The sequence below is a fragment of the Chamaea fasciata genome, unplaced genomic scaffold (genome assembly GCF_029207755.1).
Source record: "Chamaea fasciata isolate MVZ Bird 193981 ecotype frontalis unplaced genomic scaffold, bChaFas1.0.hap1 SCAF_23, whole genome shotgun sequence".
Lineage (NCBI taxonomy): Eukaryota > Metazoa > Chordata > Aves > Passeriformes > Sylviidae > Chamaea > Chamaea fasciata.
This window is the reverse complement of record NW_027094108.1, coordinates 5,906,946-5,929,431: the sequence shown is the minus strand read 5'-3', so window position 1 is coordinate 5,929,431 and position 22,486 is coordinate 5,906,946. Positions and strand designations below refer to the sequence as shown.

General features: G+C 47.1%; 1 protein-coding gene across 1 annotated transcript; it reads right to left on the bottom strand.

Annotated features, from left to right (window-relative positions):
• Window positions 1–5,104: 5,104 nt before the first annotated feature.
• LACTBL1 (lactamase beta like 1) lies at window positions 5,105–22,170 on the bottom strand. The gene is given in 7 exon segments (XM_066203200.1): window positions 5,105–6,104; window positions 8,430–8,535; window positions 12,061–12,308; window positions 14,782–14,939; window positions 16,391–16,500; window positions 18,307–18,451; window positions 22,126–22,170. Coding segments are annotated over 7 exon segments (1,791 nt in total). The 3' UTR covers window positions 5,105–5,125.
• Between the last annotated feature and the right edge of the window lie 316 nt (window positions 22,171–22,486).

Genomic DNA, 22,486 nt, shown 5'->3' with positions numbered 1-22,486 from the left:
AGAAGTGCAGGAATTGTGAGAGACAGGCACTCCAAGAATCCCAGAATCCCAGAATCAATTAGGTTGGAAAAGATTTTTGAGATCATTGAGTCCAACATTTGTCCTGACACCACCTTGTCACCCAGACCATGGCACTGAGAAGGACTCTGTGACATCCTTGTGAGAGGCTGCACAGCACGGCTCACTTCAGACTTGCAAACTCCACCCAAATTTCTTCCAAGGAGTTTGGAGGAGCAGCAGGACTGTCCTGATGTGTAAGTGTTCTGTCTTGTGATAATCTTTGTGTCTTGGCTTGGGGTGAATGCTCAGAGCTCTCAAAACACCGTGAAGCCAGGAACCTTTGTGTGTGCAATGGGCGGGTCTGGGAGACTCCTAAGTGCCCATGGTAAATAATTAGACCGTTAATTACAGGTTGCACACACTCTGTCAGTGATAGCTTGTGACTTGTGACTATACTTCAACTATGCTGTATTCCCGCAATTCCTGTTTGTATCTGCAAACGGGCCTTGAATCCTGCCCAGGGGAGAAAGGGATTTTTCTTTTTCTTTCTGTTTTTATGTCTTTGAGTGTTTCTGGGCATGAAACATCAATTTACTTTTATTGTTTTTTCATCATTTTTTGTCAGCTTGGGTAGCGCTGGAGACTGTAGTATAACTGTATTTCAGCTCTGTCTGTGCAGTAATTCTACCTGGAACACTAAAACCATGTTTGCTCATTAGCCATGAGGGGCTGGGTTGCGTGGCACAGCCTGTTGAGGAAAAAGCACTTTTCAGGACAAATGAGTGGATAATGTAAATTTGGGGGATATGCTCCACTTCAGGCTCCGTGGGCTGGAGCAATCAGAGACAGGGAGCTTGCAGCAGTGAGGGCTGGGGATAAATGGGACACAACTCCAAAGAGAATGGGAGCAAAATCCTCATAAATGAGGTGTGGGGGCTCAGTCATCCCTCTATGCATATCAGATATCAGTGTGATCCTCACCTGAGCTGATTCTCCTGAGGGCAGAGTCCTTCCAAAGGGGAGGAGGTTGTCATAACCGATGTCATGTTGGAATGGGACCACAACAAGCACCACCTTGTTTTGTTTGAAGCCATTAATCTGTGAACCTCGTGTCTTCAGGGCAGTGGTGGTGAGAAAGTTGAGAACTTGTCCTTACCTGAGAGCAGATTCTGGAAGTGTTTCCCTTCCAGCTGAGGAGATACTCATGTGGCAGGGCCTGGGTCCATCCCAGCCAGCTGGGGATTTGTAGAGTGGGGATTTGTAGAGTGTGATTCATCAGTTTATTCCAATTATACCCTTTGACGTGAGATGAATCCACTCCACTGACTGGAGTCATTAAGACTCACTGAGAAAGGAGTTCAAAGGGTTCAGTGTTCTGAGATGTAGGTGTTTATATTTTGCCAGATTATTCTCATTCTTAGTGGTCCAGAGTCTTTTAACTTGTAGAGTAACTACAGTTTAAGGGACACTATTACAATATTATGTGATTTCAGTAGTGCTCCTCAGGGCAGAATTTGGTCTCCTAAACCAATAAAGTAAGTTTTGTTTTTGTCTGTTTTTGATGCCGGGAATGTTAATGAAGCATTTTCTATCTGTTTGGTTCCCTGATGAGTAATTCTAAAAACATTTTTAAACACTGTGTTTCTATAGGCTGTTGCAGACACATTGAGTCACTTTTTAAAGCACAGATTCAGTGAAAAGTGAGCAGATGGGCAGATTTTGCATGTTTGTTGTACGGATTGTGGAGCCAGTCTCTGACATGGGTGAAATAACAGTGGGATATTTTTAAATTCAGCAGCAAGTGTACACAAAAGCTTAAACATTATTCATAGTGGTAACTTAGATTCTGTAAACGTTCAAGTTAAAAAAAAATAAAAAAAGCAAATTCACAAAGAGCTGTTAAAGCTGGTGTAAAACACCTGCTAATTGGGTCAGGTTCCCCCCTAATCCTTCCCAGTGACAGAGTTGGTTCTGCTCTTCTCAGGATGCTGCTTTGGCACAAAGTGACAGAAAGAAGTTTGGACTCAGGATTGTGACTCTCGCTGCTCTCCATGACTGACTGGGCCACCCCAGAACTCCACCTTGTCCTGTCTGCCATGCACAGCCTCTCCCAAATCCTCTGCACAGACCTTTCAAGGTCCCCTTCTCCCCCTCTGTGTCAGAGAAGGGCTCTCCTGCCCACGTTGAGCTCTTGTTCACCTTCCCAGGGTGAGCCAGGGTGAGATAAGCTTTGCTGCAGCTCAGGAAATGAATTTGACTCAGGAGTGACAAAGAACATAATCTGCTGTTGATGAGAATCAGTTGGAGCCCCCAAAATGTTGGTGAACAGGTGTGAGGGTGACTCACTAGAAAAGACTTCTGGGTGTCTGCATTTCTGATGGAAAACTAAAACATCTCCAGCTCTGCATCACACAGATGGAGGTTGTCCAGTGTGGTGTTTCCTCCTGGCCAGGGAGTGACATGGGATATAAATCCTAATTTTTCTTGGAAGCTTTTGAGGGTAGACAATCACTTCTTTTGTTTCCAAGCAAGAAGGACAGCCCTACACTGGCTTGTAGCTCTCACTCAAAAGAACTAGAATTAGACCACTCCAGGATCTTGCAAGCAGACATCCCATCCCATGGGCTTGGCTGTGTCAGGAATGTCATGGCAGTGACAGTGTCCTCAGGAAATCAGCACCAAATGTGCCTGCACTCAACCCTCTGGGCATGACCACACAGGGACAGCAGCATTTCCACAGGTTTTATTACTGTTGCTATAGCCCAGACTAAATACTTGGACATACAGGGTTGTACAAGGTATGGGATGTGATCGTCTACAAAGTCCAGAGGAAACCAACACAGCAGCAGCTCTGTAAGGCAAGGTTTGCATGGTTCCATGTGCTGATCAGGGAGCTGAAATTATCTGAGAAAAGGCAGGGAATTTCTGGGCCTTCAGTGAGGGTCTCTTTATTCAAAACTGAAGCTGAAGAGCAGCCCACAGAGTGAAAACACTGAGACAACCAGAGGGAAGGGAGCAGAGAGGGTTTTTTTTCTCATCCTCCCTGAGACATATCCACATCCAGGAGTCTGTGTGGACCAGCAGCAGCAGGATATTGCTCTGCAAGAGGATACACCTCATACCAGAACATGCACTTGGAAGGGTCATTGATTGTGCAAGTTTCCATAAGCCCTTGTTCAGTGCCCCTGTCACACTTCCCTCTGGATTTCCATGCTGTGCAGCCTCTGTCATGCCCTGAAGTTTGGATATTCACTTTGAGGTCTGCATTGTCCTGCCCTGCCTCTTTTGCTTGCTTTTATTTCAGCTCCACCTAGGCTGAAATATCCCCTGATTTTGAGGAGGCATTGAGGAGCCAGGACTGTGCAGTTGTGATGGTCCTGTCTGCCCTCGTGTCTGACACTGTCCCTGTCACAGTGAGGTGGTGTTGGCCATTGACAGCACAGAATCATTGATTTACTGAGGTTGGAACAGACCTTCAAGGTCATTGAGTCCAACTGTTCCTCCAGCACTGGCAGGGCCACCGCTAAATGTGACTCCAGGTGCCACATTCGCACATCTTTTGAACACTCCAAGGGATGGTGGCTCTACCACTGCCCCATTCCAATGCCTAAACACCCTTTCTGGGGAAAAAAAAGTCCCAATATCCAACCTAAACTTCCTTTGGTGCAACTTGAGGCTATTTCCTCTAGTCCTGTCCCTGTTCCCTGGGAGCAGAGCCTGACCCCTTCGCCTGGCTGTCCCCTCCTGTCAGGGAGTTGTGCAGAGCCACAAGGTCCCCCCTGAGTCTCCTTTTCTCCAGGCTGAGCCCCTTTCCCAGCTCCCTCAGCTGCTCCTGGGGCTCCAGACCCTTTCCCAGCTCCATTTCCTTCTCTGGACACATTCTGGCCCCTCAATGTCCTTCTTGTGAGGAGCCCAGAACTGACCCAGGATTAAAAGTGGGGCCTCACAAATGCTCAGCACAGGGCACAGTCATTGCCTGGTCCTGTGGTAACACCATGGCTGGGACAGGTGAGGTGCTATTGGCTTTCTTGGTGACCTGGGCACACCTGTGCTCCTGTTCAGCCACTGTCACCAGCACCTCCAGGGCCTTTTCCTCCTGGGCAGATTTCCAGTCACTCTGCCCCACACCTGGAGCACTGCCTTGGTTTGGTGTCACCCATATCCCCTGTCCTGCCTGCCTTGGCATGGAGTGGGCACAGAAGGGGATAACAAAATGCACCAGTGGCCCTGTAGGTGCAGGGGCACTGTGCCCAGTGTGGTGCTCTTCAGGTTTATGCACTTTCCCTCAGCATCTTCACTCCCAGCTGCAGAAACACAGTGGGTACATTTACATCCAGACATCCTGCCCAAAACATACAGAAAGGTTCCCATGCACTCCTGGATATCCACACCATGCTCACACACTTTCTGGATGCTGAGACCACCACAGAGGTGAGTCCAGCTGGAACATCCCACCTTATGTTCCTGTGCTTCTGCTCTCAGAAATGAGCCTCAGCGTCTACAGTGCTCCAATATCCTTTGAAGGACCAGCCAGGGAGCCAAGACAGAACCACACTGCTCTGCATTTTTCGAAGTTTATGATCCAGGAAAGAAACAGACCCTCACTTCCCAGGAATCCCAAGCAGGCCATGGTGCCATTTTTTAGCACATTATGCTTTTGGCAAACCCAGGTAAGGGATCTTGTTTGTGATAGACAGGCTCTTGAAAAGCCCTGGAAAAATCCTTGGACTGATGAAGAGACATTGTCTGAGAGACCCAGGGAATTGTCAGCCCTTTGATGACAGCAGTTGATCACCACAGTGGGTCATCAAGCAGACAATATAAGTGTGGACACTTCAGTGCTCAGCTTTTTATTATGGCATCCAAACACATCCATCCAGCACATTCCCACTTCTTTTTTCCTGCAGGTATCTCCAGGTGCCAGCTGGCCTGTTGTGCTCTCCTGGGGACCAACGACAAGTCATTAAAGTCATCCTAAAAGTGGGAAGGATTTGTTTGGCAAAAGAGTCATTTGCCTCCATCCTTGCCTTTTGAATGGCATCCACAAAGCCACACAGGCAGGAGAGTCTGGTAAGACACAGATTCGGAGCCAGCTCCCAGGGGTGGAGGGAAGAGCAGGGGATGTTTAGCTGTAGAACACGGGCTTGCGCAGGACACGCACCACGTTGTAGGTGTTCAGCCCCGGGGCGTCAAAGCCAGGGGACAAACCCTTGCGGTCGAAGGGGTAGAAGTTAAAGAGCTGCCCATTCTGTGTCTCCAGAGAGATGGAGGCAGAGCCCAGGTGCAGAACACACGGGAACTCCTTGTCAAAGACGACTTGAAAAACGCGGTCTTCCAGATGGTGGAGCTTGATTGTCCGGTACTTTTCCGGGATCAGCTCTTCCACGTGAGGCCCAAACTGCTGCATGACCAGCACCCCCCCAATCCCAACTTTGATCTCGTAGAAAGTCAGGTTGGAATAGGTGTAGTAGCCAACATAAGGGATTGGGTTTGGAGGAGGAACCAAGCTTTTGTCGGCCTCTCTGAACGCCGTCTCCATGGCAGGGATGAGATACTCATATGTCTGGGTCACAATGTTCCCACCCTGAGGTCTGGGCCCTGCCATCAGCACGATGAAGCTCAGGCGGAGCTTGGGGATGAGAGAGAAGGTTGCTGAGTACCCATCAAGGTCCCCATCCTTCCTGATGACATCATACCCCAGCTGCTCGTTGATCTCCCAGGGCGTGCCTGTCTTGTTAGCAAAATAGTCCACGGAGCACTTGAACAGGGGCGTCAGCATCGTCTTCACCGTGTCGGGCTCCAGCAGCCGGCGGTGGTACGTGCCCAAGAAGACCATGGCCAGCTTGGCCAGGTCAGCAGCCGTGGAGTACATCTGTCCAGAGGGTCTGTACCAGCCCAGGTCGTAGAGAGGGGCTGGCTGCTGGCTGCCGTAGAAGCCCACGGCCATCTGGGAGCGGATGGGCGCTGTGATGTCGAAGCCCGTGTCCTCCATGCCCAGGCGGTCCAGGATGTTCTCCGAGATCCAGCGCTGGTACTGCCCGTCAGCCGCGTGGTCAGCCAGCACGTGGGCCATCAGGGAGAAGGCCAGGTTGCTGTAGTGGCATCTGGGAAGGAAGAGGGATGTGTTATTGGGTGTTGCACTGTGCCAGGTGGATGTTTTCTATATGAGGAAAAGGGTCTCAGTTTCACCCCAGCACCTTTTAAGGGAAGAACGCCAGAAGCTTCTTTGCTCTGCTGGCAGTAACTGGCTCAATGCCAAGACACAAACACTGATAGGTCTCTTTAGATGTTTCTCAGAAATGCAGTTATTTTCTGTTGGGGTGTTTGCCGAAAAACCCACCTAAATCGTTCAATATTTAAGGAAGAGCACGAGGCTTCTCGGTGCATTTTCAGGGTGCTGTAGCAGGTGTGTGGGACCTGTCCCTACACTGTGCACGGCTTTGTTCTTTGGTTTTGTATTATTTTCTTCTTCTTGCTTTTTCAAGACACACTGGATCCTGCTGTCTCAGAAATTATTTTAAGCCATTTCTCTGTGAGGGCTGGCCCCTCAGAGGTGACAGACCTTTGTGGGGTTTACCACATCTGACCCTATCAATTTTCCCCATCAAGATTCCATCAATTGGATCAGCTATTCATCAGTGATATGCAAAATCAGCGGCTGGGTCTCTCTTCTTCAGGAAAAAAAAAATCACATTTTATGGAATGACAGATGAAGGGGAGACAAAGAAAAGCTGCATGTTGTTGCCACGATATGTTGTTAAATCAGGAAAGAGAAATGTTTTACGGGAACATCAACAGAGCTGTTTAACTCTGATGTGCAGAGAGAGCTGAAGATGGAAAAGGAACAACCCCTCTATATTTGCATAACCTGACTTGCTGTTTATAATTGTTCACCATCCATTCTTTTTAAGAGCAGCGTGGAGAGTTCCAGGTGCTCACCTTAAAGGTCTTCAAATCCCGGGTAAACCTCTTTGGGGATTTGCCATGGGATAATCACTTAGATACCTAAGCTACCTTAAGATTGTAAAAGCACTTTAAAAGCACTTAAAAGCCCACAAAGCAGCATCCAGCAACGTGGAGTCATTAAAGAAACCTGAGTACTCCAGTCTTTAATAACCATGAAGTGATTTAAGTCTTCACACTTGAATGAAGTTTAATGACATGAAGACATGAAGGGGCATTTTTTAAAAATACATTTTCAAAATTCATTATATTTTCAACCCTGTTGGTTTTTTTAATTGTGTGAAGCCACACATCTCATTGAGACCTATTTAGATCATAAATTTGGTACCACCTCAACCTTTTCCAGCCCATTTAGTTGAATAAAAGCACAGTGAGCATATATATTCTTGCCCTAAGAATAAGCACGTTCTGTATGTAAAACCATGTCTCTGAAATGGAGCTGAATTTCAACATAGAAAAATATGTTAAAACATCTATATCAGTGAATGGGAACTTCCTTTGGGAAGAATGATCTGTTAGCTGGGAAGCATAACCAGAAACAAGGAGAGAGAGTGAAAACTATCAACGTATCAGTTAATAAGGCGTTGAGAGACTATGAGGGGATGTCCTTATTTATTTTCATGGGGATCATAAAATAAAGATACCAACAGAGATAAGTTACGATAAAGAAATAAAAATACCAAAGAAGATGATGGTATTAAAATCTTGAAATCCTTTAAGGAATATCTGTTGCAGCCTCCTACATGACGTGGGACAAGTGACTGGTAGATCCTCAGCTACTCTGGGTAAATTATTTCAGACTGTAATTAATTACCAAGCAATTTTGCAGTCTTAGAAAGTTTCTTCCCAGTTAGTCTGAATCCTTTCCCTCATCTGCTGTCCACTGTTGAAGGCTGTGGGGAAGTGTCCAAGGCCAGGTTGGACAGGGCTTGGAGCAACTGGGATAATGAAAGGTGTCCTTGCCCATGGCAGTGGGGTGGAAAAAGATGATCTTCAAGGTCCCTTCCAACTCAAATCAGTCTGGGATTCTATGATTCCATGATATTTTTGAGTGTTTGCAACCCAGGTAACAGACTTTTAACAGGCTGCAGGAATGGAAACAAGCATTCATAGACCTTTTTAGATAATTTAGAGACACAGAACTCACCACAGACATGATTTTAACTGAAACCTGTGACGATTTAAACTGCTTGAAGTGCCTTTCCACTTTTGAAAACCTGCATCATTTAAGGCTCATTAAGTGAACTGTAGCAGTCTAATTTGGCTCGCCTGGGCTTAAAAAATTAAATCCAACCCTGACACCTCCAACAGTGTTTTTTTCCAGCCTCCAACAGGTGTGTGGGGAGATGGCTGAAGCTCTCTTTGGGAATGGCTACCTTTTATCCACTGGCCATGGAGGCTGGGGATGGGGCTGAGGGTGGAGAACACATCCAGACCAAAAGCTCCTAAATAAATGTTTATCTGACCTGGTTCCTGGGTCGGCCACCAGGACGTCGTCCTTGAGCAGCGCCAGGGCGTCCTGTGTGTTGCCCTTCCAGAGCAGGCTGGTGGATCTCAGCCTCCTGGGCAGACCTGTGCCATGGGAAAGGGAGAGAAACCATGGAAATGATGGCTCTGGTGGAGAGGGAGCAAAGGCAAGGCTCAGTGGCAAAGTGGGAGCACCGGTGCTGCACCAGGTGGATGTTTTCTATACCAGGAAAAGCTTTTTCAGTTTCATCCCAGAACGTTTTAAGGGAAGAATGCCAGAAATTTCTTTGCTCTCCTGGCAGTAATTGACTCAATGCCAAGACAGAAACACTGATAGGTCTCTTTAGATGTTTTTTCAGAAATTAGTAGTTATTTGCCATTGGGCTGTTTGCCAAAAAACCCACCTAAATCATTCAATATTTAAGGAAGAGCATGAGGCTTCTCAGCACATTTTCAGGGTATTGTAGCAGGTGTGCGGGACCTGTCCCTACTCTGTGAATGGCTTTGTTCTTTTGTTTTGTAATGTTTTCTTCTTTTATTAAAACCTTTTTGCTATTTCAAGACACATTTGGTCATGCCATCTCTCAAGTTATTTTAAGCCATTTCTCTGAGGTGCTGGACACCCTCAGTGTGTGCTGGACCCTCGTGGAGCTAAAAACACCTGGCTCGGTGAGAATTCCAACAGTGGTGGACAAAAGAGCTCTGGAGACACAGCAAGGGCCTGCTCCTGCTGAGCTGCAGGACATGGCATCAGGTCATGGACTCCTGGCTCTGGGTTACAGAGGTTCTGCCCCAACATTAACTCTGGGCTGCTGCATCTCAGTTATTGTTATTAAGTTATCCTGGATCCCCAAGTGTTGGGAGAGAGGGGCAGATGGGGTGTTGGGAAATCCACGTGTTTCCACGTGACTGCATTCCCTTGACTACAAACGTGTAACAGCCCCTTTTAACAGGATTTCATTCTTTACACTTCACCACAGAGGGCCTAAACTTCTCTGGATAACTCCAGGCTTGGCCTAAAGTATTTTTATCTCCCCTCCCATCTTCAGCAACATTTACTCAGGGTTTCTGGATATAGAAAAGATCAAGTTCTTTTCACTTTTCATTCCTCACTGAACATGGATTCCCTAAAACTTTTTGGTCAGTACTTTTCCAATCACCCCAGCCCCTCTGCACAGGATCTGTGGCTTGCCTAGGCCAGAGCTTGGATCACTTTTAAATGGAATCCTTGCTGCCATTTGCAACTTGCTTTGATGTGGATGCGTAACTTGCTTTCATGTTTGGGAGGAAATTGGGAAATGTAAGTTTCTGACAGGAAAATGACTCACAGTCGTGTGTTCAGTGACCATGTCCTAATAATGGATTCACTAAGGTTGGAAAAGCCCTCTGAGGTCATGGAATCCAACCATCAACCCAGCACTGTCATGTCCAGCACTAACCCATGTCCCCAGGTGTCACTTCTCACATTTCTTGAACACCTCCCAGGATGGTAACTCCACCACTTCCCTGGGCGATCTTTGCCAATGCTTTGCAACCCTTCCTCTGAAAATTTGTTTCTTAATATGTGATCTAAGCATCCTTTGGTGCAAGTTGAGGCCTTTTCCTCTTGTCCTGCATCCTGGCAAAGCTGAATGAGGCCCCATTCTTTCGTGGCGGCAACACTTGTTTTTCTCAGCTGGCCTGAACTTGGCATTTGAGCTGGAGTGAGGGCACTGCTTCTGCCCCTGCTCTGGGGTTATTTGTGCTGCTACATGACCAGATAAGAGATGCACTGACATCTTCCAGTGGACAGTGGGCTTCTTCATTCTGTACTTGCCCCAGTGGCAACAAAGAAAATGTTGGAGCAGTGGGAGAGTTCACCAGCACTGTGACAGCAGTGCAGTGTCTCCTTGAGCTTCATTGGAAATGATAAACCAGAGCATAACATAATCCAGAGCCATTGATTTCTACCTCATGGGCTGCTAATTGAAGTGACAAGCACGTTGTTAATAATTTACAATTGCATCCCATCCTGTCATTCGTGTGGAAAATCACAGTCTTAACAAGCTGGAGCTTCCCTCCAGCAATGGGCCCATCAAGTGCTGAGGAGAAAAACCTTTGGAGTTACTTTTGTAATATGCAATGGAGAGACCAGATAATGAGGATCTATTACAGATCAGTTTCCACTGGGAGAATTTAGATGAAACCCACTTTACAATGTGTCATGCAGTGGCTTTGATCCCAGGGCTAAGTAGAATTTATTCCTTTTTGGGGTTTGACACACAGCGAACGGAAAGTAGAACCGGATCATTCCTTTGATTTGCAGTTGGGATTTTGAAACTGTGCATCTTCTTCTACTGAATTGTCAGGGTCCAAGGGTTGGTGTGTCCTGTGGGGGTGCTCTGGGAAATTTGGGCCACATCCTAAAATCCAAAAATACATAGGAGGATAAAAGGAGCTGAGCACGGGCACAGATCCAGCACAGAGATGGAAGCAATAGAAGGGCTGCACAGTACAAGCAATTATGCCATGACCAGGTAGGTACTCTTTTGATTTATGCTCCTTACAACATTTCTGGGGTGCACTCCACACCTCCCTGGGTGACAGGAGCAGTCAGAGCAGCTCCAGGTGCTCATGAGAGTCAGAGGGGACCAGACAGAATTGGTGCCCCTGAAGGGCACAACATCAGGCTGGACAGAGCCACACCTTGTCTGCAGGGAGAGGGGCTGGGCAGGGAGGTGGCCACTGGACACTTTGGGTTGTTTATCTACTTCTGTCCAGGTTTCAGCATCATTCCATTTTGGGGAGCCCTCATTTTCATATTGGCTTGCTTCAGATGATGCTGTACCCCATCCTGAGATCCTGCAAGTTGCAGACATGCTATTTGGATTTAGGTTCTAATTTTAGGGCATTTATTCCGGTCTGGAAAAATGCAAGTGTTACAGAGATTAACCAAAATACCACACGTGATATCAGCACAGTCTCTTTGGCCATTACATTTTGTAATCCCTCAAGTATTAGCAGCTTTGTTTCTGAGAAAGGTTAAAGTTCTTAGTCCTGTGAGCTCCTTCTCTCTTAATGTGTGAGTTCCCCAATTCTGAAGGTAGCAGCAGATTAACACTTCTCTGACAGCAAATGCCAAGCTATTAATAGCTCAGGAATCCCGGATCAGGAACCACACTGACAGCTAAATTTAGCTCAGCAATCAAGGTCTTTCTATTCAAAGCAAAGAGATTTGACCCTCAACTCTACATCTCAGAAAAATGAGAGCACTCAGGGCTGTAATACAAAACACTGTTGTGCATTTGGAGCCTGATTTCAGATCATGGTACTGAGGAGAAAGGAATCTGTTCACCTGAAAGGAATCGGCTCACCTGAAAGGAATCTGTGTTTACCTTGCAGGGCAAAAATCTCCTCATCTCAGCCCCTTTCCTGGCAGTGTCCTGGACAAGGGTTTCCATGGAGCACGCCATGAAGCTGCTGACACCCTGCTCCCAAGAGCCCTGCCTGATCCCTAGGAAGTGCACAGTGCAGGGTCCAGACTGGGAAACAGCCTCCCAGCAGGTTTTTTTATTCCTGGAATATGGTCTGCTCTCTCTGTGGTGTTTTTCAGAGCAGAGGGACCCAGGGACACTCAGGGAGCTGCCTTACCTGAGAGCTGACTGGCCATCCTGCGCAGGGTGACTGGGGATGGCTTCAGTGGCATGGAGCCTTTTTCCAAAAAAACCAGCCCATCTGCCGTGTATCTCTGCTCTGAGTCCTTGAGCCTCCCCAGAGGGTTCTTAATTGCAAAGTTCTGGGCATAACGCTCCAATGGGTCATCAAGGGATGTGACTTTTCCTTCCTCCCACATCTTGTACAACATAATGGTGGGGAAGATCTTGGAGACACTGGCAATTCTGTCAGGGAAGAGATATTTGGAGAAATTTAGCATTAAGAAGCCCATGAATCAAGAGGAAAGAAGAGGTCACTGGGATTTTATGTGTGATAACTTTGCTCATTCCAGAGGGAATGGCTACAATACAGGTAGGAAATTTGAATTAATATCCTTCAATCTGAATCTTTATAGACGGCAACATAACCTCTGCCTGTCCCCAGCAGTGCAGTAGGCTGCTGATCTCTTTCTACTCACTTAGCATTCATAAAATGACATAAATTGTAAATTACCGGTTAGTAAATACCATAAAAACTCTCAAGTAGTTTATTGGAATTTCAAGGTTAAAATCACAGAATCATTTAGGTTGGAAAAGACCTTTCTGATCATTGAGTTGAGCCATTTACCCAGCACTACCAAACTCTTCCTAAATGCCAGATTTTCACAGTTTTGGGGTCTATCCAGGCCATCCCTGTGGGTCAGTTGCTCAGCACGTTCAGCTGTTAAATGAGAGTTTGGTGGTTTGAGCCCCTCCCAGGAGCATGGACCTGACTCCTGAGGGGTCTGAAACCAGACCTTGAATGTTCCTTCCAGCCCAAATCATTCAATGGTTCTGGAGGAAAAATAGCATGAGGTCATTTTACCATTGTACAGATGGGGAAAGAATAGATAATCACAGCTGCTTAAACTGTCCAAAATTGTTCATTCCGCTGACAAAATTTTATAGTTGGAGTGCAGCCCATGTTTCGTAGATAACACAGTTACAATTGACTGAAAATTGATCTTTAGAGGAAGGAAGCATTTCCTTCATGGCTGTTTTTAGGTTTTAGCGCACATTAAGAGCTTGATTCTCTCTTAACCTAAAAAATAACAGCCAATATGAGTTTGACTTCACCGGAATGATGAATAAGCTTATGGGTCTACTTTATGTGTTCTGTAGATATTCATCCCAAAAGTCAGTTTTTCCTAAATTGACATTTATTATTATTTTTTTGAATCCTGTGGCAGTGTCTCCTCTCTGCTCTTCAAATCTCTGCCAGCTCTTGGTCTTCAGGTTTGTGCCCTGGACATAAAGGTTTTCATTGCCCTGGACATGAAAGTAAGGAGTAGTATGTTTTCAGGTTCTTCAGGGTCATTGCTATCCCAATTTAAAATATTGTCAGAATTAAATGAAAAAAAAAAACCATAAATAAATCCAAAGTAACTCAGTAAGCCACCAGCATGTAACAATCTGGGAATTTGCTTTGTCTCAAGAAGTTCCAGCATAAGCCGGCAGAAGTTCCTGCATGGACCTATGTGAGAAATACTAAAGGTAAGAAGATTCAGAAAGCTGTGAAAGCAGGCCCCAGAAACAGAAAAAGCAGAAGAACTTAGAATTAGCTGCAGTTGCAAAGCTTGAAAGTAGGAAAAGTTACAATAGTACAGCAAGCAAGGACATGAAACAATGGTTTGGGTTTTAGGTTTGGCCAGGATAAACCTTAAGGCTGCAGAAAAATATGCCTAGCAAGATAGAAGGTTTTAAGCTTAATAAGAGTATTGTGTATTGTTAATAGGAAGCATACAGCAAGCATTGTTTGAAGCAGGTGTATGTGTGTTTTTAGTGATTAGCTAGAACAACTGTCTGTAAGCTTTAGCAATATGCTGTTGGCTAGAAAGTTTTTAAAATGCCCTGTAACAAAGAAATCTTTGGCTGCTGCTGGCAGACGTGAGCTGTTGCCATCTTTCAATTGTCTCAGCCTGTTATGAGGCTGATGTGGCAATAAAGGCTTGAGCAACGTCTCCCAGTGGTCCCGTCCTGTGATGGTTCCGGCTTCATTTTCTGCCGAGGTCGGGATTAATACATGGGAGTCACAGTTTCATGTTCAGACTCAGTGTTTATTATTTCTTATCTATTTACAGTCTCATGAGCTGTGAGTTCTAACTAGCAAGTTAGAGAATGAAGGTAAAATGGAGTACCTCTATCTCTACAAGGTCTTTTTAAGGACAATCTGTCCAATTATGAAATGCCACCTAAATTATTTTTACTTTAAAGCCAATAACTAAGCACTTGAAGTCTGCAGTGCGGACTCCATCAACCAATTACAGAAAACCACGTAAACCCATGAAGAAGGAGGAAGAAGAAGGTGAAGAAGAGAGACTCAGACAACGCCCAAAGTCCTCCATCTTGCCCCATATATTAAAATTCCAAATTCAAGTTTTTCACCCTGTGAGATCACACAATACTATTCAAACTACACACCCACAACCCCAGTGCCATCACTCAATTTCGAAAGCCTGTTCCATGGCCTCAGGTCAAATGCAATGTCTGCCTGAGGGTTAATGCCCTTCAGCACAGAAAGCCTAAAATTTTCAGCCTCCAGGGTTCCAATGCCATTCTGTTCATGCAAAACCTCCAACACAGAGCTGCAGTCTGTGACAGAGTCTCTGTTCCCAGCTATCAGCTCTCCATGGGTGTGTGTGCTCTTTCCTGGCTCTCACACCTGTGCCAGGGGTCTCACCTGTAGATGGTGTACTCATTGGGCACCCCCGAGGCAGGGTCAGAGGCGTTCTTCTTCCCAAAATTGCCCGTCCAGAGCACGGTGTCGTTGTAGATGACGATGGCCGACATGGCCGGGAGGCCGGAGCTGTGCATCTTCTGCCGCAGCATCTGGTCCACCTGGGGAAGGAAGGGAAACCATGAACTTCCAAAAGCGTAGCTTTTAAATCTTCTTTTCTCTTAGAGTCAGGATTAAATGCTCGAGAGATGTTCTTTGGTGTTCGGACTCAGTTGTTTATTAATTCTTATCTATGTTAAAGTCTCACAAGCTGTGACTTCTAGCAAACAAAGTAGAAAATGTCTCTCTCTCTCTCTCTCTCTCTAAGGCCTTTTAAGAACAAACTGTCCAATTATGAAATGACACCTAAATTATTTTTGCTTTTAACCCAATAACCAACCACCCGTGGCCCACAACGCGGACTTTTCTACTCAATTCAAAATACCACCCAAACCTATGAAGAAGAAGGTGAAAAAGAAGAACTTAGCTGACACCCTAAATCCTCCATCTTGCTTTATATATATATTACTATATTCTAAACCCTTAAACTCTAAATTTTCCACCAGGTGATATCATACACTTCTATTCAAACTCCACACCCACAATCCCAGTGCTGTCACTCAATTTTGGAAACCTTTTCCACAACCTCAGGTCAAATGCAGTGTTTGCTTGGGGGTCAGTGCCTGCCAGCACAGAAAGTCTGAAATTCTCAGTGCCCAGGGTTCCAACAGGAAGGGAAATCACGAACTTCCAAAAGAAGAGCCTTACAATGTGTCCAGTCTGTACCAAGCAATAAAAGGTCCAGATCATCCACCCTTGTTACTCCCAGGAGCTCGAGAGTGATCTTATGAAAGGTTTTCTGGCAAAAATAAGTATTTTAACTGTTTATCTGTTTATTCTAGAATCGCTTCTGTTGAGTTATCCTGTGTCCTTTTTCAGTCTACATGTCCACTGTGTGGAAGCATGTGGTGCTCATGCTTGTAGTATTTATGATTAAAACCAAATACTAACATGAAATAATTGTAATTTCTTCTTTGTTTAAATTTGTATTCTGCACATCTGTTATTTGCACTGGCATTTTAGGGTCAAAGGCATATGAGAGAAAGACTTTTCAGATATCCCATGACATTTCCCATGCCATGAAACACCCTGGAGCTTGGGCTCCTGTTAAAACCCTGACCTGAGAAACGGCTCTGAGCAACTGAAGGGCTGTGATTGCTCCTGGCTCCCTGTTGTGCCAGGGCTGTGCAGAACTCCTCATCAGCTCTGCACCACCCACCTTCTGTAAGCAGAATGCATCAATCTTGCCCTTTTGGGACTTTTTCAAAGCTATGCCATCATCTTGCACAGATCATTTTCATTTTCAGGCGAACGTTTTGTTTTGCACACCATGGTTAAGATGCAAGAAATGCACTTCCTGACCCAGCATTTGAGGCAAGAAAAGCCAAATTGAGTCATGCCCTTGGGATCTCTTCACTGAATTTCCAGGAGAAAATCCTCCAAAAATCCTCCATCTCCCCTGTACCCCTGGAGAAAATCAGCCAAGAGCTGTGCCCCTCTCCTCCTCACAGACCTTCTCCAGTGCTTCCTTCAGGATGGGGAGGGGGTGGTCCAGTGGGACTGGCTCCGGGTAGCGGGGACACATCTGCACAGCTTCTGACCTCACTTCCATCACGGATGGATCTGGAAAACAGTTCAAGTGACATCAGCAGACACATGGACAAGCCTGAACCTCACCCAGCAGCCACCAGAAGCTTTCTTTCTTGTGTTGGCCTATGGGACACTTCTGCAGAGGGAAGGGACAATGCTGAATTATTTCTGTCTGATGTAGAGCAGGGCTGGCAGGGGCACCGTGCCCTGTGATGGCTCATTCCAACATGGGATGGACACAGGATGTACTTGAACCAACTCTGCAACCTGGGAGAGTGAAGAAATGGGGCTGCAGAAGACTCTGGGGTGCCTGGCTGTGGGTTTAGCCCCCCATGTCTAGAGGGAAGTCTGACCTGGGGTCTGGGAGAACAGTGACCAAGAGTCATCCCTTGTGTATCATAACCTAAGAAATTGGGCCAGGACTGACCTGTGAGGGCCACCTGAAATCCCTTGGTAGGCCTCACACCTACTGCATTAGTTGTCTCCTGAATCAGCTGCATCCTCCATATCCCACAGAGAGCTTAATTTTTTTGTGGCCAGCAAAGATCTTTAAACTCAGAGAGAGAGATGGGAACTCCCTTACTTGGAGGTGCTGTTTTCCCAGCTGATCCCAAGGTGTTCATAAATACAGCTACTGTGCTCTGTCAGCTGGGGACCAAATGCCATCTTCTTGTTCTTCTTGAACATGAAGCATCAGAAATAGGGACGAGGAGAGAAATGGCACTAGGAAATCTTGGAGATGGACAGGGATGGATACACACAGCCTACAGGCAGCCTGGTACTCGGAGATAAGAGTGTCTGGTTTGAAACCTTTTCAGGCCTTGGTCTCTGAAATACTTCTGGCACCTTCGTAGTGGATTTTATGCCGCCTTTCAGCTACTTAAAGCTCTAATCCATTGACACTGTGTGTATTTAATCCTTGCACATGCAGTGCCTTGAATGAATCAGTTGAGTTTCCCATAATCAACAGAGGAGGCTGTGGAGATACTCCAAGGGCTGGGGCTCCTCTGCAGCCAGACTGGGAGAGCTGGGGGTGTTCTCCTGGAGAGGAGAAGGCTCCAGGGAGAGCTCAGAGCCCCTTCCAGGGCCTAAAGGGGCTCCAGGAGAGCTGGAGAGGGACGTGGGACAAGAGATGGAGAGAGAGGACACAGGGAATGGCTTCCCACTGCCAGAGGGCAGGGATGGATGGGATATTGGGAAGGGATTCTTGGCTATGAGGGTGGGGAGGCTCTGGCACAGGGTGCCCAGAGAAGCTGTGGCTGTCCCATCCTTGACTGTGTGCAAGGCCAGGCTGGATGGGGCTTGGAGCAGCCTGGGACAGAGAAAGGTGTCCCTGCCTGTGGCAGGGGTGGAACAGAATGGGCTTTGAAGTCCTTCCAGCACAAATCACTCAATGATTCTGTGATTCCATGAATTCTAGTGTGAACCAGGGGGCTTAAGCCAGGGCAAAGATTTGGGGAATAGGAAAGAGAGCAAACCCTGAAAACCATGTTACCTGAAGAACATGGTAAGGTATTAAAAAAACCTGTTTCTAAACTGGAATAACTAACCGGAGTAACAACAGTGGAAAACAAAGATAAAGAATCTAAAATAAAATGCCTCCTTAGCAGTTATCCAAATCTAGGCCAGGAGCGAAGGAACTTCTCTGCACACCAGCAGAGTGACCGGGTGGTACCTCCATCCACCCAGCCCTCTCCTCCTCTGTGGCCTTGCTTTATTGCCGTCTGGGGAAACCTGTGTTTGGGGACCTGCTCTTTGGGGAGAAATGGGAAGAAAGCTTTTATTAGTTTTCCAGATCCCTGTGCCACACCATGACCAGGGTTAAAACTTCCTACTCACTGGGCTCCACCTTGGGGAGGCTGTACTGCCACAGGAAGCAGCCGGTCATGGCCACGGACAGCAGGAAGAGGAAGACGACCAAGACGTGGATCCACTTCACCTCCATGGCAGTGAGTTTGAGGAAGCTCCTGCTGCAGGGTGCCTGCTGGGAATGGAAAAGGAATGGGCTAGGACAGAGAGAAAACAGCTGTGTGTGTCAGCTGTGAGAGAGGCCCCTGTGTTGGAGAATAAAGCTGCTGCAGAGACAGGACTCACCTGGTCTGGTGGAAGTGTCCCTGCCCATGGCAGGGGGTGGAATGGGATGAGCTTTAAGGTCTCATCAACTCAAACTATTCTGGGATTCTGGGGTAATTTCAGTACCCAGAATTCAGGTTGCTGCACCAGGACAGGGCAGACTGTTGGAATTCTGGAAACTTAGATTTTAAGATTTTGGTGTATAGTAATATATGGGGCAAGATGGAGGACTTTGGGCGTTGTCCAAGTCCTTCTTTTTCACCTTCTTCACCTTCTTCCTTCTTCTTCATGGGTTTGGGTGGTTTTCTGTAATTGGGTGAAAAAGGTCCGCATTGCTGGCCTTAGGTGGTCATTATTGGGTCAGAAATATAAATAATATAGGTGTTACCTCGTAATTGGGTAATTAGCACTTAAATAACCTTGGAAAGAGTTAGAACCATCTCTGTTTTACCACATTTTTATAACTTGCTAGTTAGAACTCACAGCTCATGAGACTTTACTCTAGATAAGAAATAATAAACACCGAGTCCAAACACGAAACTGTGACTCCTGTGTATTAATCCCGACCTTAGCAGAAAAAGAAACCAGAACCATCACAGCAGCCCAGCCCATGTTGGGGGAACTGGAACCAGAAATGACTTCCAGGCTTTCAGCGAGCTCTGTGAGCCATTAACTCTCCTCCCCTTGTTGGTTCTTGTGGAACATCAAATGCTGCTTTTGCCTTCTCCTCTCCCTGCAGGTGAAGCTCATCATCCCAGCCTGGCAGGAGTCTCAGCTACAGCTTTCTCTACCTTCCTTCTCAACCACCATGACTTATTCCTGGATATCTTTCCAGCCCCCTTTTCCAGAGTCCAGCATCTGTTCATGGCAGCCACCAGCCAGACCATCTGAGCAGATCCAGCTTTTCTAGATGAATGATGGAATTTTTCACTCTGTGCTGCCCTTACCCTTCTCTGTTGTGCCTGTAAATCCCATTCTATCACGTACCATCTGTAAGCTTGGCATTTACAGATGCCATGTTTTGGGAAACTGCCTGATATTTGAGTGTGTGCAGCTCTCACAACACTGGAGACCATCCAGGTTGGTGAGAGAACCAGATCACTGTTGAAGAAAAACAAGGAACAGATGACAAATGAGGAGGTGCCTGAGCCTGAGCTGTGCTCCTTGACTGCCTGCAGGAGGTCAGGAGGGTGCTTTTGAAAGTTTGGCAATTAATGTTATAAAACATATGGCCTGCCATTTGCATCCAATATGCTCCACATTCCTAAGCTGTTTCAGGTTGTCTGGACTCACTTGTAGGATAGACAGATTGAAATATTCCCTTTAGATTTCCACACAGCTTTTTTTTTTTTTTTTTCCTCCCTGCTTTTGAGATGCAGGATAGCTCATGCAAAAGCTTCTGCAAATCAACTGAGCCTTGTCACTCACAGCCAGGGAATCTGCAGAACCTCTCCCAGACTCACACATGATTCTGTGGATCCAGCTGGGTTTTCCAGCCTTCACTGGAGCTCTGGGTTGCAGTTCCGCTTTCTGCACAATAACAGAAATGTATCATAATTTTTCCTGAAGGCCTTCAGCCTGGTCAGGCATTCCTATTTGAATTTCTGAAAGCAGCTTGTGTCAGGTTCTTCTTAACATAATTAAAATTCAAGGATGGCTTAAGACTGTGCAGGTGGCTGAAGACCACTCACACCTGAGCCTGTCTGTGCCCTCCAGGTCCATATTCCAGCCTGTGACATGTTTCTAAACAGGGGAATGCCATCCTGACACCAACCCTGTTCTTGTTTGGATATAGCAACCTCCTTCAGGGCCTGAGCAGGCAGGAGATCCCATCAAGGAAAAGCCTGAGCTGAGATCTCTAATCCCCTCACGCTGGCAGGGCTCAGTGTGTGCCCAAGGATGTCACCCAGAGCTGTTTTCCTGCAGTACAGGGCCCTCTGCCCTGGAGTGGTCATGGGGTGACTTTCTTGGATTTAGTCACATCTTAATAACATTGACTCCTCCACCGATTTCCAGTTCCTCTGACCATTTTTCCTCTCTTTCCTTGCTTCACTGAAAAGCCCTGATTCCTGAGTCCCAAAGAACAAGGTGAGAGGGCTATTTTCTGGTGTATTCCTCATCTCATGGACTCCAGACTCCCTGGGCCACCAACTGAGGACACAAAGATACCGACTTTGAGCTCATCTTTTAGTCCAAACCCATCCCTCAGTCCAAACTCCCCTTTACTTCATGTGGATCATGAGTGCTCTGATGGCTCTTTTTCCTTCTCTTCCCTGTGGGAATGCAAAGACACCTGGCAATACCATGGACTAGAGATATGCATCTCTCCTTTATTGATGGGACACCAGATTCCTGAAGGTGTGAGAAATATTCATCCACCCTCCAAACTACCTTTCAGGGAAAATACCAGTTTTTCCCTGCACCTGGAAGACTGTCAGGCAAGCAGATGGATAGATCCCTATAAACACTCATCACAATTCCCACTCCAGGACCTGTCTGGTCTCACCTTCCTCTGGTTTCCCCCTCACTCTGTGTCTCTGTGACTGTCACTGCTCACAGCACAGACACAGCAAGGCAGGGGGAGGGGGACACCGAGCACTTAAACACATGCAAATGAATGCAAACACATGCAGGAATGAGTGCACACAGCTTCCCATGGGGACAGCTTAGCAGTAGGATACATTTTTCCCCCCTCTGAGCTTTGCAAAATTAGGAGGGGGATCAAAATTGGAGATTCCTAATGGGCCACCCAGGTCACTGTCCTGCCCCATCAGGGTTGCTCAGTCAGGGCACAGCTCAGCTGGGATTAGGGAGAGCCAAACACACCCCCAGCCCCTCACCTACCACCTCCAGGAGCTGCCTCAGTCCCAAAGGCTGTTGTCCTTCATCCAGGTGTACGGGCACTTCAACAAGCCCATGCTGGGCAGCCTCAGCCCCGGGCAGGGGGGAGCAGGAGCCCTCAGCATCTCCCAAAGGCAGCTCTGTGTCACGGGTGGGCGCTGCTCTGTCACCGGCCGGAGCGGCCGAGTTTATCTCCCCAAGATTCCTGCTCCAGGTTTATCTCCCCAGGAGTCCTGCTCTGGGTTTCCCCATCCATTTGGCCCATCCAGGCCCTCCAGAGAGTGCTGCTGATCTCCCCCGGGAAAGGAGCTTAAGTGACAGGGCCAGCATGGCGTTTGCACAGGAAAAGCGCCTGAGAGATTGGATGTTAATTCTTCCTAATGCTTCTGTGCCATGTGTGTGAATCACGGCTGAAAACAGGAGGGCTTCACCATCTATTTATAGCAGCTTCATCTCCTCCTGACATCTGAACAGGAGGAGATTAAGCAGGAGAGGGCCAGTCCCTGAGTGCCTCCAGCCAGCCCCTGGAGCTGCTCTAGGGAGGGGACACGGGGAGTTAAGCCAGGAGCTCAGGCACTCTCTGGGCTTAATCCTGAACAGCCTCCTGGAGTTCCCCCGCCGTGACAGACAAGGGAGTAATTCCCAGCTCCCAGGCTCACAGGACAGAGATGGAGCTGGGATTTCTTCCCCCTTATCTGCCTTATCCTCTGAAGGATAGTGGGAGGTGCACGAGGGGATCCTTACCCGCAGCTGTAACCCCTCCATGGCTGCTCAGGAGGCTCTTCTCATCCTCTGTGCTGCTGGTCCCCACAAATCAAGGGTTTATAAACCCCTGCGATGAAGAGAACAGAGTTGGTGCAGGAAAAAAGCAGAGCAAAGAGGTAACAAAGCCCCGAGTAACAAAGCCCAGCTCAGCTAAGCAAAGCTGCAGGGGCAGACTGGCTTTGGATAAGGACATGGGGGTTGGAGTGAGGGGGTCTTTAAGGTCCCTTCCAACCCAACCCATTCTATGAGATAAACCACAGTAACCACACCAGCTAAGTCCTCAGCAACACCTTCCCTCTCTCTTCCTCTGGTCTGGCAACATCTTGTGTTTACCCCCAAG